This window comes from Neolamprologus brichardi, chromosome 20 (genome assembly GCF_056152115.1).
Source record: "Neolamprologus brichardi isolate AB-2024 chromosome 20, ASM5615211v1, whole genome shotgun sequence".
In the NCBI taxonomy this organism is placed as follows: Eukaryota; Metazoa; Chordata; class Actinopteri; order Cichliformes; family Cichlidae; genus Neolamprologus; species Neolamprologus brichardi.
In genome coordinates, this window is record NC_142123.1 from 771685 (window position 1) to 790152 (window position 18468).

General features: G+C 42.1%; 1 protein-coding gene across 1 annotated transcript; it reads right to left on the minus strand.

Annotated features, from left to right (window-relative positions):
• Nucleotides 1-3777: 3777 nt before the first annotated feature.
• Nucleotides 3778-16867, minus strand: atp6ap1lb (ATPase H+ transporting accessory protein 1 like b). Its single transcript, XM_087834218.1, has 7 exons — nt 16603-16867; nt 8699-8736; nt 8133-8215; nt 6623-6861; nt 6470-6520; nt 6097-6340; nt 3778-5792 (listed from the first exon to the last, which is right to left on the minus strand). Exons 1-7 carry the CDS (start codon nt 16734-16736, stop codon nt 5556-5558), a joined length of 1026 nt encoding a protein of 341 aa, XP_087690344.1. The 5' UTR covers nt 16737-16867; the 3' UTR covers nt 3778-5555.
• Between the last annotated feature and the right edge of the window lie 1601 nt (nt 16868-18468).

Below are 18468 nucleotides of genomic sequence, written 5' to 3' on the forward strand. Positions count from 1 at the left end.
AATATATATCGTTATATCAAACAGCCCTAACTTCCGTGCAACTGATTTAAGATGCGGTGAGCTGAACACAGCTTCAGTCGTCTGTTTGTTGAAAAATAGCAACGCGACCGCATTTTCTTGTTAGAAACGGTAACAGCCTTGTAATGATAGAAATAGTAATTAGTTAGATTACTCATTAGTGAAAAAACTAACGCCGTTAGTAACGTCGTTACTTGTAACGCTGTTATTCCCATCACTGCTTACACTGTTGATGCTGTCTTTGTAGGTGTTGGACTGTATAAAGTTCGTATGAAGGTGGAATTTACGCGTCATCAGCTGAAATTCATATGAATCTCTGCTACACTTGATGTAACTCTGACCATGAAACCACAGCAGTCACACACTATTCTTTACTAACTAAAGTGCTGAATCCATCACAGCAAACTAACCTGCAGAGTATTTTTATGCAGCCTTTAAATAGCAGTTAGTCTGCCTCAGTTTGACTTGCAGCATGTTTCACAACATGACAACAATAATGTCACGTACAGACCAACGACTGTACACCCAACATCTGATTTAAAAACACGAGGACGTGTAAGCTTGTAATGTATCAAATCCCACTGAGCAGTCCTTTAAAAATAACCTCTCTTCTTCCTCTCCATCTCTGAGTGAAGTTCGCCCTCTTTCTTTTCTCTCCCAGTGAAAAACAGCAGCAGGACCTTCAGCAACACGCTGCACACAAACGGTTTGTGTGTTTGCTGATGTTTGTTGAGCTGATAGAAACGTTGCATTTACGTGACACTCCTCTGCTCCTCTTCAGTAGCGTTAGCTAGATGCTGAAGTACCAGCACCGCAACTTATGGACACCTGCAGTTGTTCACGTAGTGTTGTTCAACAACAACAAAAGCTCCCACTTTGAACCCCTGACTTTGCCACTCAGCATCTCTTTTTATGACCAACACGACTCCCTTCCATGTGTTACTGTTTAGGCTCAGATGTTGATGTTTGGAGGCTGGCAGTGACGAAATAACTTGTTAAAGAAAAAGTAAGGAGCCTGTTTTGAGGATGTAAGGAGTAGAAAGTACAGATATTTGTTTAAAAATGTTGGGAGTAAAAGTAAAAAGTAATCCGAAAATAAAGACTCAAGGAAAGCACATGAAACGTGAAAACTGAACAACAAAAAGTTGAACTTTTTGAAATGTTTGAGTCCCATAAAACTAACATTGAATTTCCTAAAAAGAAATCATTCCAACAGTCAAACATGGTGGTGGTAGCATGATGGTCTGGGGCTGCGTTGTGCCTCAAGGCCTGGATGACTCACTGTTATTGATAGACCCTTGAACTCTGCTCTCTACCAGAAAATCCTGCAGGAAAATATCCGACCATCTGTTCAAGCCTTGAAGCTCGACACACGTGTGTGATGCAGCAGGAAATGATCCAAAACACACCAGCAAGTCTGAGTAGCTCTAAAATACATAGTGAAGGTTTTGGAGTGGCCTAGACAAAGTCGGAGCTTAAATCCGATCAAGATGGTTTGGCGTGAAATGAAATAGGCTGGTCAACCTGAAAAACATTTTAATAAATCTTAAAAACATTTTATTCAATCTTAAAAACATTTTATTCAATCCTAAAAACCCTCCATTGTGGCTCAATTTTAAAAAATTGGCAAAGAAGAGTAAGCCAACATTTCTCCACCGCAATGTGAAAGACTCAGCGTCAGTCATCCAGTTATCGCACAAGCAGTGATTAGGTTTAGGGGTTAGAGGTTAGAGGTCGCATAGGGCCAGGCAGGTTTGAATAGCTAGTTTTTGTTACTAAATGAAATCATTGCTGAAAAACTGCATTATGTATTTACTGAGAAATCAAAATGAGGAAGAAATGAGGAAGTGGGCCCTGTAACAGTGGCTTTTTAAAATGAATCAACCTGCAGTCACCGTTCACTGCTCACCCGCTTCTGGAGTTAATGTTTATTTTAACATTTCGCTCGGCTTGTAACCTGATGCTTTCTTGACTTTCGTGAACAATATATCAGCATAAGACCCGTTATTAAGAGTATTCTGTTCTTTTTCAAATGCAGTACCAAGGATTTGACCACAAGATGTCAACATTTTTCCACATAAAAACAATCCCATATTAGTGTGTTCACTCTGTCATTATTGTACAGGAAGTGATGCATTTTACGTGTAAAACGTACGTTTTTTTACCCCACATTTGACTCAAGAATACTTTGGTATACAGTGATCATGGTCAACTCAGTGACTGCAGGCTGCCCAGGTCCTGTGGCTGCAAAACGAGTCCAAATCCTCAGCCCTGCATCACCATGCTTCAGCTTTTTTTCCAATATGTTATGTTTGATTTTCACCAAACGTGGTGCTGTGTATTATGAACAAACAGCTGCACTTTGATCTCCTCTGTCCAAAGAACAGAAGTGTTATAGGTGGTTCAGATGCAGCAAACCCAAACAATGTGTCCATGTTCCTTTTACAGGGTAGAGGCAGCTTGTGCTAATAGCCAAACTTGTTTAGTCTTTTTATAATTTTATGGTCATGAATTTTTAAATGCTAACCGGGGCCTGCGTAGTCTGAGATGTAGCTGTTTGGAATTGCATGGTCTGACCTTGGGGTGAATTTTCTGGGACATTCTCTCCTGGGAAGATTGTGGCACATCTGAGTCCTCCAACCAGCAAACTACCAAAATTTACTTTTAGAAAAAGTTCAGAGATGTGATCACAATTTCTTATGATTAGTTCCTTTAGTGCATTGAGGCAGTATGTGTTTTCGTTGTTTTTCACAGGAACGCAGAGTCCTGTGAAACAGTTTATTTCCCTTTAATGTCATGTTGTCTCGCACTTTCAGTCGCTCTGAACCAGAATGAATGAAATGAACTATACGTCTAAAACACCAAACTTCAAAGAATGACCATAAAATAAAAACGACTGACGTTTTAACACAAAATTTAAATTCTGTTTTCTCTCGTGTCCAGTTTTGTGTTTGCTGGCATCTGGATGTGACTCAGGGTATAAAAACCTGACAGTTCTGTCTGATGTACCAGTTATGTGTCGTTTGTTTGCTTCTGTGACACTATAATTATAATTTTTATCTCCGTAAACTTAAAAAGCAACAACGTGTTTCAACAAGAACTTTCTGCACTGACCCAACCCTTGCATCACATCTTGAAATCTCCATTTGTGATGCTATGCTGCCACTGCCAAGCGCTAGCTGATAGGATCACTTGTTGCCACTAGGTGTCAGTGTAGCATCTCAGCTGCTATGGATGACGTTAAGGGCTAAACATATTATTTCATAATTATTCATCATCAAGGAGAGTCGTATTATAGCCACGTCTAGTCTGAGGCACATACTGTAGCCTGTTGCAGTGCCATGTGGATGAATAGTTTAATGTGAACTCTGTTAAAATATTTCAAATTTGGATACAGAGTTATCCTGTGAGATCGTCTTTTCAAAAGCAGAAAAGAGAAGTGGCTTGAGATTGCAATTTAACTCATGGCTGCGACTGCCTTGGGTGTTTCCACGAAGGAGTTTTATTGGATATCTGCCGGCAGGTGAGACATTTTAGATCAGAGAGAGGTGAGAGGAGAGAGCAGATGGCACACAGGAGGGGGGGGCCTGGCGCCCGACCTGGACACTGAGCTGGAAATCTGAAATTTGAATAACAGTTAACAAGATGAACAAAATGTTTGAAACAATATTATGCAGCTTACCAAAAAGAGGATATTTTGAATATGTGCATTGATGTTTTTAAGTGCAGCAAACTGCTTCTAACATAAACACAACAGACTTTTTTTCCTCTGAATATCTTTTATTGTTCAGTCTACATCAGCCTGTGCTCAGACAAACTGCCTCCAACCTCTTCATAGTTTGTAGGATACATTTATGACCAAAAACACATTTCACACTGCTACAGATTGACAGAACTGCCATATTGAATGTTAAGATATCTATTTACTGTCATGCTGAGTGTTTTTATCAGAAGTAATGACTTACTGCTGCTGTTACTGCTGCTAGTGTGGCATCTGGCTTTATAATGGCATCTATGAGTCCTGATGGATGGACGGCATTCCACAGCATTGTCCTTCTATGGTAGGAATTTGCACTGTAATTTACAGTTCAATGAAACCGGACCTTACATCCTCCAGCCCAGCGTCAAACAAATAGACAAACAGTGTAACAGGTTAATCCTTTGTCGTAAAAATCATATGCATTGATACTTTCACCAATCCTTGAGCACAATGTCTGACGCTTATGCTTGTTACTTGTGCAGTATTTGAAGATAGTAAACAGCTATGATCGTATAGAGATCTTAAAGTATCTACAGCTTTGTATATCCTTTTGGTTATGAGGATTAGCATAGTCATCCTGTACCTAATAGTAGTTCATGATTACAATGTATATAAAAAACCTCCGCAGAGTGACACTTTTGTACATGTTGTGTGTCTCTTTTGTGTTTTGTACATAGCTGTAATGTTAGCTTTTATTTTCACATTATTCTGTCTCTCACCATAATTTATGGCAACTTCGTTGTAGCTTCACTTTGGCAGTCAAATCCAGTGGTGCAGATGGAGGGCGTGGCCTCCCCTGGTCAAACAACGAGTCGTTTCAACCCGCGTTCCTGCCAAGCCCTACGACGGGCCGTCTTGTGCAGCATAGTTCCTTGTAGAGTCTTTGAGTTTGTGGTTAGCGCTTTCGCACTGACCAATGTTGTGCTAGTTGGTAGAAACCCCCTTATCTTGCTGGTCTGTTTAAAGGCCATTTCACAGTTAAGTCCCAAGCAGCAGTCTTGTTCAGGGGCAGGGTGAGAGATGCCAGAGGCTCTGAAGGGCCAGTAGTGTCGGCACATTCACTCCAGTCGCTCCGATGCTAGACCAGTGGTTCCTGAAATTTCCCTTTGCTTACCAGTCCACAGCTTTTCAAGCTCCTTCCACTTCATGCCATATCTGATTCTTTTAAGCTGCAACTTAAGCCAGCCTCTCTGTAATCCTCATTATTAGGAAACACTGCACTAGCCAAAGCGGACTTTTCAGCATGTAGCTAATACGGCTATCTCTGCTCTAAAACTGGCTCTTTGAAGTGTTCCTACAACAATGTCAGACAAAGTTCTGTCGTAAAAGCTCGTCGGCCGTGTAGTACATACATTTATACATCTGATGTTAGCTGTATTAGCTACAGCTGGTCAGCTGATAAGGTGTTTAATAGCCGACTGGGGTAAAGAGCTGTATACACTGTTGCCCTTCAGGGCCCCGGGACAGACCTTGACCTTTGACATCAGGGTCATGAGCCATCTCTGGGAGAGGCTTGAACATCCACAGGCTTCGTTCAAAATATGGACGCCAAGATGCAGGTCAATGAGGAAAGAAGAAAAAGTATCCCACCACGGTCTACATTTACTTAAAGCAGTTAAGACTTAGAAGGTTTTCATATGAACAGGCAAAGTTGTCATTTTGTTAAACAAATATTCAGTGGAGGATACTTTTTCGATCTTGTAGTCCCTTGTGCTCCCCGCAGCCTTGCTCCTCAGCTTTCTCTCTCCCCTGCCATCTTCTGGCTCTTCGCTTTCCTTCACAGACTGTTTTTGTCTGGCAACTCTGCCTCTGGACTGCGGGGGAAGTAGACCGTGGCTTTGTGCTCCTCGTAGCGGTCGATGTGCTTGAGGTGTACCACCATATGCAGGGCGTAGGCTAAGACGAGGAGCAGAATCAACGATGTCACCAAGCCCATGAGGATGGCCGGTGTCAGGAAAGTCGCGCAGTCACTGGCCGATGCAAACTTGTCTGACTGAACATTGAAGGCCTGGATCTGGAAGAGCAAAGAGAAGCCAGAGAGATGAGATTAGGCTGAACTAAAGAGGACAACTGGCTCTTACTGGGCAGATGGACAGGTTGAGACAGCCTCAGCAGATGGCTGAGCAGACAGAAACAGACTGACGGTCTGCCAAACAGGCAGGAAAAGGACAGACTGACTGACCTATGGCCAAACAGGTGTAGCACGAAGGCAAAAAGCTGGCAAACACACACACATGCACACATATATAAGAGCAAATGTGCAGACATTATTAGAAGAGTTACACAACAAAGGCGGTGCCCTTTGTGCGACAGTATACCTGGAAGTCAGTGAACGTGATGTGCCAGTTAGCAGACGTGTCCGTGTGGGAGCTGGGCACTAGCAGGGTGTCGTATTTGTGCAGGCTGCTGACGTGCTGGCAATGGTAGGAGGAAGTGGCGGGAGCGTAGACCTCGCTGGCATTGAATGTAGCCTCTTGGGTCCAGTTGTAGTGGATGTGGACGCTGTCTAGTGTGAACCAGTTTTGACCAGCTGCCTCGTAAAAAGTGTTGGACATCTGTAGCCTGGTGGAGGCACAGTTCAGCTTGTTAGACGTGCAGTCTGCACACGACCACTTAAACTGCCCGTTCTAATACAACAATGATGTTGAATGTGATAAATAAAATGTAGGAAGTTAGTCGGTGTGTTTTTACCTTATTACAAGACCTCGCAAATCCTCCACGTCACCAAACTTTAAAGAAAGCCTTTAAAGAAGAAACGTAAACATTTAACACAGAAACAGAGGAAATATAATGCATCATGCACAATGTTAAAGCAGCTGCGCAGTAAGGGGTCCTCTGACTTACGTAGCTTTCTCTTTGGTGCAGATGGAGCCTTTAGTGTCCACAGGTGAGTTTGGGTTGAAGACCCTTTCAGTTAGATCGATAAAGGTGTGGTTCCTGTAGCGGATCGCGAGTCGCTTTGCCTTAAACAGAATGCAAGTCTTCCCGTTGTAAGACACGCTCAGCGGGCCGTAAGGCCCCATCAGAGACTGGAGCAGCTTCCTCTTACTGTGAGAGATCCCAGGATGGTGCCAGTTAAAAGGCTGCCAACATATGAAGAAAGTCATTAAGCACAGGAGCAATTTCAAAAATGACAGTAAATCTGCAGAAAAAGCACAAGTAGCTGCACTTTTGCATCCTTCTACGCTTTTCTATATGTGCTTTTCTCTGTTTCAAAGGCAGGAAGTGGCTGTGACAGTGTGTTCAATAAAGAAGTTCATCTAGAAATCAAAAGAATTTCTATTTGTTGAAGCCAAACAAATTAACCTCTTAAGCCCCAACGCCCCCTGATACGGGGGCAAGGAGATCAGTTAGGCTCGGGGCTTATGAGGATAATAAAATATTCTGTAACCTGTGATTACTTTATTTAATTATATAACGTGAGCCAAACAATTCGACAGTGTAAACGGTATAAAGTTTTGCTTTTCCCTCCATAACAGCAGACCCTGGTGGATCCAGCTGCTCTACAGGGAAACAGCTTCAGAGACCATAAATCCAAGTTATCCTTTCTCTGTGCAGCCGTTTCTGTCACCGTTGCTCTTCCACAGCATATGTCAGCGTGACACGTGCACACAATCGCCTCCTGATTTATTTCCCCACCGAGCGAGCTTGACTTAGTGCACAAGCTGCCATGCCTCCTTTTTATGCATGCAGTGATATTTGATTTCAAAAGGGCAATTGAAAAATCACCTTTCTGTCAAGCTTGTCATCATGATTATAATTTCGCTCGTGTGTAAAGTTCAGCGGTCCAACCGCCACTTGAATGCTAAATGAGGAAGGAGCTGTGCGTGGAAAACAGCATCTTTCTGAATTTGCAGATATTTGTGTGGCAGCTGCTGGTTGTGAAAATAGTAACTGGCTCTTTAATCTCTGTGCTCAAAGGCTACATGTCACTGCAGGCTGTTTGACACTAATTTACAATATATATATAAAGACGCAGTCACACTGTGATATTACTCTTAAATAACTGGGTATGTGTGGCTTTTTCCAAAACATTTCAAAACTACAGTCGTTACTATAATAATATAAAAATCTTTATAAAAGAATCAGTAAACCAGTATTAACTGATACGCTGATGCAACAGCGTGTGCAGCATGTTTATTGCAGAGTTTTCAGCAGTCCTGTGTGTGGGTGGCAGAGATGTTTTACCTCTGGTGAATATGAGACTACAATATTCCCACATTCAAGGTCATGCAGTACGGCTGAGTGAGCATGCTCTGTTTTGTTTGCGAGCATCCTAGTGTGTGTTTCGGTGTGTGTGTGCGAGCGAACGGCTGATGGTGGAGAGAGCCAGGCAAGAGCAGAGAGACTGTACCTGCAGTATTCTCCTGAGTGGGTTTTCATCTTCGGGCGTCAAATAAACCTCTTCGCTTTCTAAGCCGTACTCACCATCTTGACCTGAAAACACGCACACACGTTACCGCATCGTTGAACATGTTGGTACACAAAAAAGGCTGATTGCAATACTGCAACGATGGCACGATATTAAACGCACACGGTGACACAAAGAGGCTTCGTGTGCACCTCATTGCTCAGGCTCGTATCTATTTCCAGCTGTTTTGCGTCATCACACTGACTCATCGGCAGTTTATTTCACAGTTACGGTGCTGAGTGTTTACAAATATTATCTGGATCCAGAAACACGTTTATGTAACTGAAAAGAATGTTTTCATCAATTTTCCACCTTTGTGTCAGAGAAGCATAGAAACAGCAGCACGACTGTGTGCACGGATCATATGCACTCCACACTTTATAACGCTGAGTGTCTCCAGTGTGAGGAAACAAATGCATTTGTCACGTCTATCCAACACATCAGTGTCAGAATGACCACGGCAGGTTTGATTGAATCAGGCCTCGCGTCACAGCAGATCTGTTACTTACTTGATGTGACTCTTGTTGCTTGTTTGGGGTTCTCTTTGCTGTGGGAAACACAGAACACACAATCAGGTCCTGCAACTGCAACACAAAGGATCGTTTTTAAGAGTTTTCTTTCGTTAATAATGCCTCGATCTGTAACAGCTGTAAAAATTCTACAAACACAGCAAACACACAACAACAATAAAAAAAAGGTCTGTTTACATAAAATTGAGTATTATGCAAAAAATGTGCATTTTAATGTTCTGCATGCAACTAAATGTTCCATGAAACACAACATACAGCTGTTTTATTTATCTAACTGATGTGTTTTATGTTTTAGCATTTAGACCAAATTACCACCAAATGCCAGGTTCATGCCACAGCTGCTCTAAGTCAGCGGTCCCCAACCCCCCGGGCCTCGGACCAGTACCGGTCCGTGAGTCGTTTGGTACCGGGCCGCGAGAGTTGAGGCTCAGGTGTGAAATGTATAGTTTTCAGGGTCTTTATCGGTTTTCAGCATTATTTTGTTATCGTTTTTATCGTTTACTCGGTTTTCCTGGGTCTTTTCACGTGTGTTATGAATAAATCTTCTTTTTTTCGGTACCGGTACTAGTTTTATTTTGTTGTTTATCCGCGACACCTTAAAGGCCGGTGCGTGAAAATATTGTCGGGCATAAACCGGTCCGTGGTGCAAAAAAGGTTGGAGACCGCTGATATAAAGTAACATTAATGGATGGTAACTAACAAAATCCTATTTTAAGTCTCTGTAACAGTTGATTCACCAGTATGTAAAAGCTTATTAGCTAAAGTGATGTTTTTAATGCTAAAATCTAATATTATTGTTATCAAAAAAATTTTAAATTTACTGTTATACAAATAAAAGCTGAAAAAATAGTGAAACACACTTTATACAGTTATTTACTTGCATGGCTGAACAGACAATGTTGTTTTTTAGTTGTTGCATTTGATGCTGAGTAATTCCAAACTTCTCTGAAAGGTTTAGTGTGCCGGCTCAAATGTGGGTGTAAAAACACGAGTTCAGTTTGTTTTTGAATAATAAATAACAAAATCTTTCTGGTCAGACTTCTAAAGTAGTCTTTAGGTAGTTAAATTCAAATTCAAATCTTATTTGTCACATACAGTCATACACAGTACGATATGCAGTGAAATGCTTAGACAACTGCTCGTGACCTAAAGAAAAAAAGAAAAGGCTATGAATAAGATAGGAAATAAATATGAAAATTAAAAAGGGTAAATTTAACTAGGAAGGAATAAAATAAAATATAAAAATTAAAGTTAAAAATGAAATAACTGTACAACACAAATTAGAATGAAGGGTAAATTTAACTGGGAAAGAATAAGATAAAATATATAAATTAAAGTTGAAAATAAAATAAAATAACTGTACAACAAAATACACAATACACAGTATAGAAATATATTTATGCTTCTTTAATCTGTTTATACGTGTATATTTAAAAGACTTCTTTCCATATGGGCGTGCACCGAGCACATAGACACATTTACTCATTGTATCGTTGTTGGTCTGGTGTGTGGCTTTTTCTATAAACGTGTCTTTGATTTGGGACTGACCCACACTGTGTGCTGGGAGCAGATTTTTCCACACCTTTGTCCTTGCCCTGCTGCTCTTGGTCTATTTAAACTCCACACAGCCTGGACTTCTTCAAGCTCATCCTGATCCTTTTAACTGTCTAATCAAAGACGTGATACAACAATTGGCTTACAACAATTGGCTTACAACAATTGGCTTACAACGTGGCGCTAGCTACTTCTGTTTATTACAGTGGTCCAGCCTGATCGTGACCTGCCCTCATCCATTATTTGGACTGGCTGCCTAAGCTCTCCACTAGAGAGTTATAATGGGCTTATAAAAGTTAAATCCCAAGATCTGTTGGAGTATTACAATTAACATCTATCCCCTATTACTTTAGCCAGTTTCTCAGCATTTCAAGTCATTTTATGAACTGCAGTACAACAAAAACAATGCATGGAGGGAACTTCTGTTAGATATTATCTTTGTTATTTAGTTGAATATCAACGCTGCAAATTTCTTCTTAAAAGACCGAAAGAGGATGAGCTGAATATTTATACTACGTTTAAACGCACAAAAGCAATTGAAACATCTGCTGTGAAGGACTGCTCACAATTATGTTTCAGACAAAAGTGCAACAACCTCCTTTAAATCCTGTGATAAAAGGGGAACATGAGATTTAGTTTATTTATTATTATTATTTACTTATTTTGGAGTTAAAAAATACAGATTTATTTCACACAATTTTAATTAGGAGACCAAGGTGAAGGTGGGATCCTGTGCAGGTAAGCAGACAGCTGACGAATGAATCAGACGGTTGCAGTCTGGGAGGAAGCTGCCAGACATATCAGTGCCAGGAGACTGGAGCAGTTATTTGGCCGTATGGTGCCGTTTCCACCTGGGCAATATGGTGTAGTGAAGTGTCAGATGGATTAGGATTAGTGGTAAGTACAGGCCAGGTCCACTGGGGCCCAAGTTATGAGAGATGAAGCCCAGAACAAGATGAAGAGATTAAGGACTGATGTCAGAGGCTGCAGCGTTCACAACAGGAGACTGCATCAGACCTGACCTCTGAAATCGTGACTTCTATACAGACGTCCAAGCGATTTCAACTTTGGCCATGACGATCCAAAACATGGCAGGAAAATGTGTGTGAAATAAATATCTCCTTTCATTTTCATATAAAAATATATCAAATCATTATTAGAGATATATGACCTTCTCACTCTTACTTATACAACAGGTTATGTTTTTTTCCATGAAATTTGCAGATTGTTTCGGTGAAGTTCAATAAACTCCTTGCTATCTAAAATATAACAGGACACCGGAGTATATTCTCGAGCATCTCACACTTCAGCTGTGTAAAAACTATAACTTTAATCTCAGCCAAACCGATTTACTCAGGAACAAATAAAATACTAAAAAAAGCCAAACAATAACATTGTTAAGTTATCTAAGTGACTTATATATCATGTTTAACCTGAGTAGCGAAAGACGGCGGTGGGTTTGAAAACGATTAGCCTGGAGTCCGGTGTCACGGCTCTAGTGAGCCTAGCCCCCGGCTAGCTATCGAGCTAGTGGGTAACAGACGTCTCCGAAAACGTCGGAGCGCTTTTGAAAATATGTGGTGTCTTGATAAACTGAGCCGATATTTGAGGTTTACACAGCTACATTCTCGCCTGAAAATATGTTAAACGTTTATTTTGTGACCCAGAAAGAATAATAAGAGTAATATTAAAACTAACTAGCTGCCGCCATTGTTGGAAACTGAGCTGGGCTGCGCTATGAATTCTGGGACACAGCTTCTTCTTCTTCGGGGTTTAACGGCAGCTGGCATCCTTGTACATGCAGTGCTGCCATCTTCTGTTTCAGTCCGTTATTACACTCTTAAATCCTACTACTTATTCCTGCGTCTTTTGTGATCTTACAAAGCTTCAAACGACGCGTCGACTATTAAATCAGTCGTCGATGATTTTAATAGTCGACGTAATCGTGACTAGTCGACTAATCGTGGCAGCCCTAAATTTCGGGTATATGGATAAAAAAAAAACAAAAAAAAAACATGAAATTCTGTAATAAGCTTGTGGAATGAAACACGTGGATAGAGACTCGGGCTTTCTGTGCACAGCAACAACACTGTTGACGTTTCAGCTTTCTTGCTACATCGCTGCAGTTATCAGGTGAGCATTTGCAGGAATCATTTGAAATAATCATCAGTTGAGCGGCATCGGCATGATGATTTCTGCTGAATTGTAATGAGTACACGCTCTGGTGTCAGTCTCATTTATGGCATACGTGTGCCAACTTTTACATCAAGTCTTCCTGCACTATGTGTCTGTATTCTTATGTATACATTCCAAAGGACTTGCTCCCACGTACTGGCTCCCTAAGCTACTGTATGAAAAACAATAACAGGGTTTATGTATATGGTAAATCCAAATATTTATATTTGCCTGGTGAATGCTGGGTAAGCATGACTGTATGAAACAGCTGCCAAAAGCACTACATTTGGCAGCAGGCAGCTGCAACTGAAACCTCACTACGTGGTAGACACTTGGCTGCTGCTCACTGACTGCCTGCACTAATATTGGGGACGTATATGATATTATAGCTACAAAAAAGCAAATAATATCTGATATATATTTTCTCTCTGATATTCATTACGAGTTAATGAAAACATTTCAGTTGCAGTCACCGGTTAACACTCAGATGAACTAAAGCAAACAAGGACGTCTTCCTGCACATCTTCCGGGCCTCAGCTGGCTGATAGCTGCCAGAGGAGGCTGCGCAAGTGTGCAAGTGCTAACTAAAGCCCAGCCGACTGTTCCTGTGCCAGTTCAGCAGATATAGCAGACCTGGACTTCTGCAGCCCCATCATTGGCTCAGCCCGTCACACGGTGCCTGAGTGCTGAACAAACCCTTTATATAATCAAAGCCAAGCCGGAGCCACTCCTTGGGTCACTGCAGTCCCCTCACATATGACAAAATAAATAAACCCCCCCTGCAAATGTTCAAACGTGCTCCCATGCATTATTCAAGTCCACTTTAACAGTAAGATGATAGCCTCAATACATAATGATGACAATCTTAAAATTACAGATATTTTCAGCATTTTCAGCATTTTCAGCATCTGGTTCTATCAAGCCTACACGTGGGATCAATCGGTACATGTTTACTGGACATTCTTGCTCAAGCGTGCAGATAGCTGATTATCTCGGCTCGTCTGGGCTTCTGCTGTGAGCTGCTGAGCAGAGAAAAGGCGTGGTGCCTGATCCCCAAACTTGTAAACAAGTCCCATTAGCTTCTGCTAACACAGAGCGCTGCACTGTGATGCTCTGTAAACCACCATCAGTCCATCCAAACCTTTACATTCGACAGCCTTTGTACAATGAGTTTTACTTTAAATACTGCAGTTCATTCATCTCACAAACTGAATGTTTTTATTCAAAATGTAACAAAATGATGAGGTAACATTTCTTTAACATATATTTATCCACTCATTTCAGATCTCTCAGCCTACAATCGCTGTCATTGTGTAGCTCAGCTGTGCATCCAGTGATGTGTTCTAGCTGCTCATGTTTCCTTGTATTATACCTACATGAAACTTCAAACCCAGATATGGCAGCATTTCACAATGTACAGGAAGAACTTCTATTGCTGGCTAACATTAATGTCAGAGCCATAATTTTTTTTTAGGCATGCAAAACATCCTCTACTTTCAATTGTTTAAAATTATTTAATCAGATAATAAATTATTATCCCTGTCAAGGCAGGAAAACATGTCTCAATCCCAGACTGTGCAGGTGTCGGCCTATTAATAGATTTATTAGTGCAGATTAAGATTTAGGAGTTAGTTGGCGTCTGGCTGCTATTTCTGTGTAGCTCTGGTTGTGCTAGAGTTGTGCAAATCTTCCTGCTCCTTTGAGATCAAAGGGTTAAGGGTCAGGGCAGCAGTGCTGAAACGCTATGAATACATTCAAACAGGGACCAGAACACATGATTGTTCACTTTTGACTTGATTTTTTTCATTTTGTAAACACAGCACACATTTTTATGATTTTAAATAGTTAGTGAAATATTCTAAAATTAGCTGCTGGTCTTTTTAACCCTTTAATCTTTCTCCTGGAAATCTAGCACTTTGACCTCTAATCTCTATGTTAAAGTCAAGACGCCAAAATACATTTCAGCACCTGCTGACTGCAGAACGTGATGGATACACTTTTTACAGCCACATGACTGATCAACAGATGCACAGAGAGAGGGTGCAACTTGCAGCTTTGATGAGTTGTATATTGTATACTTGCTATCTGTTCTTTGCAAAAAACACAGTTTTATATAAAACTATTTATATTGACAGGTTTTTGTAACTTGAGAATAAATTTACCTTAATATGGAAAAGCATGCAAGACATCTTGTGCTATTCTAGACACCACTGGGAATTATAAACACGCGGAGGCTATTTTTCACTGTACAGTGGGAGTGATGAAATGCAAGTATAAGTGTGATGTCACAGACTCAAGACACTGTGTTAGTATCTTGAGTTATACAAGTGTAACTTGTGTAACTGTTTGAGAAATGTTTTGGGACGTTACTCATTTAAAACTGGATTCCATGGATAACTGAACCTACTTAAGTTTGATTAAAACATTAAACATTAAAACATAAAACATGCTCTTCTGATGTTATATTCACAACATCAGAGGAGCATGTTGTGAAGGTCTCCAACACTTCTCAGTCTTGCAGCATAAAAAGGTCCAAACAGAAACATTTTAAACTCTTCGTAAGAACTTTAAACTGCAGAACCTCGTGCGTTTGCTCTCTCAGTGTGTGATTTCCAAAATTACAACTTCATTTGAATCCTACTAGAAATGTATAGTATATATGTAAATATATATATTTAAATTGCCAAAAGTTTACTGGAAAATGTTGAATATTATTTAAAATGTATTTAATTATAACATGCTTAAAAGTTTAGATATTTAGCTATAGATAGATTAAATATGTCTGTGGCTAAGAGCTTTATAATGCTGCGATGCTCTAGGCTATTAAACTTTGCCACTTCCATATTGTACATGACATCACTTCACTCACAATCTCTAGTTTCCTGCCTTTTTTCTTGTCATTACTTTCCTGTAACCTTCTATCTCACTGTACCTTCCTTCTACGTCTCCAGTGTTATGCTCCACTACGAGGCTGCTTTTATATAACAGCATTTCGGAGTGTGTCAGCGCTGAGACCGAGGCTGTGTCTGGGGACCAGAGCTGTTACGTTGCAGAGTTACATACAAAGTTTGATCCAGGCAATAGGCTCACAAACCCCTGGAGATGTTTGCGCAGCCTTTCTCTGTCAGAGGCTATCTGTCGGGTTTTACGACTCCAAATTGAGCTGGAATGAAAGAAATCCCGCGAGAATTCTTATATTAGGCTCTAAATCCAAGTTATTTGTGCCCCGGACTTGCAAACATGTACAGATAAGATTGTTCGTGCAATAAATGAAAGCATCGCAGTAATAATCTCCCACCCTCCACAGTGTATTACCACACTCAAAGTGCAATAACAAGGGAAATCATTTGAACTCTGATTAAAGAGTACTCTGCTTGGCTCTGAAGCGTTTGTGCTATAGAGGATTGTTGAACCATCGTGCATGGCATAGTTTCAAGAGCCTTACATGGATTTGGCACCGTATTACAGGTCTTTGCTGTGATGTCTCTGTAAGCAGGAACTGGCTGCTTGCTCGCTGCTGTCCCGTCACACTGTTGTGAACGCCTGTACATTCGAGCCCTGAATATTTTATCCAGATTTGACCTGCAGGACTGCATGTGCATGATGCAGACATAGCTGGCTAAAATTCTCCTCTCCACTCTTCCTCTCTCTCCCCCTCCTCTCCCAATGACTGCATCAGTAAACAGACCCCAACAGACCAGCCCTGATGCATCCTCTCCACCCTGTCCCATCCTTGTTTACCTTTCCTTCCTGCTTCCTTCTCTTCTCTTCTCTCTCCTCTCCTTCCTTTCTCTACCTCTCCTGCAGGCCCACTGCCCCAACCTTATTTAGCTTCCTCTTGCCAGACCAGCACTACTGTACAGAGACAACAGCCCCATCCGTGATCGATGAGCAGCGTCTGATGCAGTCCCCAACACTGAGGCAAACAAAGCCTCGCACCTCAGCTCTTTCTGGCGCACCAACACTGCCCGAACCATCATTTGAGGCAAAGCCAAGGTGAAATGTTTAAAAGCGTCGCAAAGGAGAAAGAGAGGGGCGACAAAAACGACCCTGCGAGAACACATCAGCATCTCAGCATCCCTGCATGCATCTCCGTGTACCCCTCCCCCTCCCCTACACCCTTCCTCTGTTCACAGCCGTAGAGATGGATTTACCTCCTGTCCAAGATCTCAGGCACTTCGTCATAGGTAAGTCCTGGCTGCGCTTCTTCGTCGTGGAACGAGAGGCCAGGCCGGCTGAGAGCGGACAGCAAGGCGAGGGAGCAGAGGAGGAATGCGTGTGCAGCCATTGAGACAATAAGAGGAGACTGCCGCTGGTTGCGCTCCGCTTCATAATCTGCTCTTCAAGCAGCGCCCGAGACCCAGCTCCTCTGACTGGCAGGCACGGCGGCCAATCAGCTGCGAGCAGAGTCGATCGGTGTGCGTCACAGTCCCCCCACTCCTCGCTGCACCTTCTCTCCTCTCACCCTACTCCCTTCTCTGTCATCCTCCCTCTGCTGCCTCTCACTTTGCTCACCCTCCCGCATCCATTCCTGCGCTCTCGCTCTTCTCCCCCCTCTTTCATGCTCACATGGCTGCAGGCGAGCCACAGCGGCTCAGTGCTTTTTCAAAAACATTTCATCATACCTATGCTACCAACAAACCAATAAATAAATACGGCACAGTGGGCACAGACGTACTCACACGCCACACACGTTGACACGCGCGCCTGCGCACACGAACACACGCGCAGACTAAACGGCCACACTCGTGTCTCTGTGGAAAATCACCTGAGAATGACAAGGTCAGGTTGTGTAGGAGGACAGCAGGATGTGGACATGTCTTTAGGTGGCCGAAGGGAGGGGGGGGGGGGGACACAGAGACAGAGCTGCATGACCTAGATCGCCAGTGCGCTGCCACAGCAGCAGAATTAATTCATTTGATGTGTTGTTGTGAGCGCTGAAGAAGGCCCGAGGCTGAGCAAATTGTCCACTGAGGCTGCAAATATGGATGACAGAAGCAGCTGAGCAGCCGTGGGTAAGAGAGCGAGGGTCCAGCACTGAAGACCCCCACGGCTGATTCCGTTTCCTCCTCATTATCTAGCCCGCATGCGTGAGACGCCGCAGGATCTCGATACGTCTTCTCAAAGGCCTATCTTTCATTTCCATATCCCACGATGGGATGATCTTCGTTAAGAGTGGTTATATAACTGAATGTGGTGACCTAGTATCGTGGTAGATTTTCACATCGATGCGTGGTAATAAATCATAAGAACGACTGCCAAGCGAAATTGTGGATACCGTCGTTTTCTTTCATAAAGCAAACATCACTGCTTCTCTAGAATAATAGTGTTCAGTAGCTCACCGTCTTTGCAGATAAAGTCTGCGCACAGATAGATAGATAGATAGATATGTGGCTGTGCATGGTTTTGTGAGTGACGTGTGTGTTTGTGCTAAGGCTAAAATATTGCTGAATGTGTGAGAGGTCAGCTATGAGCCCGTACAGTAACAGGAGTTGACCGAAGGCTGCCTCAGCCTCCGACAGTGCGTCAGCCTGCCTCGGTCACTTCAGCAGGCCACTGTGTCAGTCTACTGGAGGGAAAGTGCAAACTAGCCTGTCACTGCTGCCATCAGAGCATGACAGCATCACAAAAGACAATCAGGTGTGATGACTTCAGAAGACAGTATTACCCAGTGATGTCTCGTGACATTAGCCTCAATGCCATTGCGCTCTCGAGGATGGTCAATGCAGATCGTTTAGCTTGGAAAATGGAGAAATCGCAGCAGCGACTCATCGAAACATTTGCAAAAATAAATGAAAAAGCAGTTTATAAGGAAAAAATTGAGTTTCTACCATTTAATGACCATCTTTATTCTGCACAGCCTGATCTCTCCTATAAGCTTTTTTGTAATTTCCTGAAGCAGTCTTCAGTAGATCTCCAGGCTTCTTGAAGGACATTCAAAGCCTTTCATTGGGTGTTGGCTGCCTTTTATTTTCTTCTCTGTTACGATGATCCCACACTGCTTCATAATGTTGAGATCC

Coding starts and splice junctions, on each gene's coding strand:
- atp6ap1lb (XM_087834218.1), bottom strand. CDS start 16,736: ATGGCTGCACACGCATTCCTCCTCTGCTCCCTCGCCTTGCTGTCCGCT. Junction 6,862..8,132: donor CACTCAGGAGAATACTGCAG/GTACAGTCTCTC, acceptor ATATGTTGGCAG/CCTTTTAACTGGCACCATCC. Junction 6,341..6,469: donor TTGCGAGGTCTTGTAATAAG/GTAAAAACACAC, acceptor TGCCTCCACCAG/GCTACAGATGTCCAACACTT.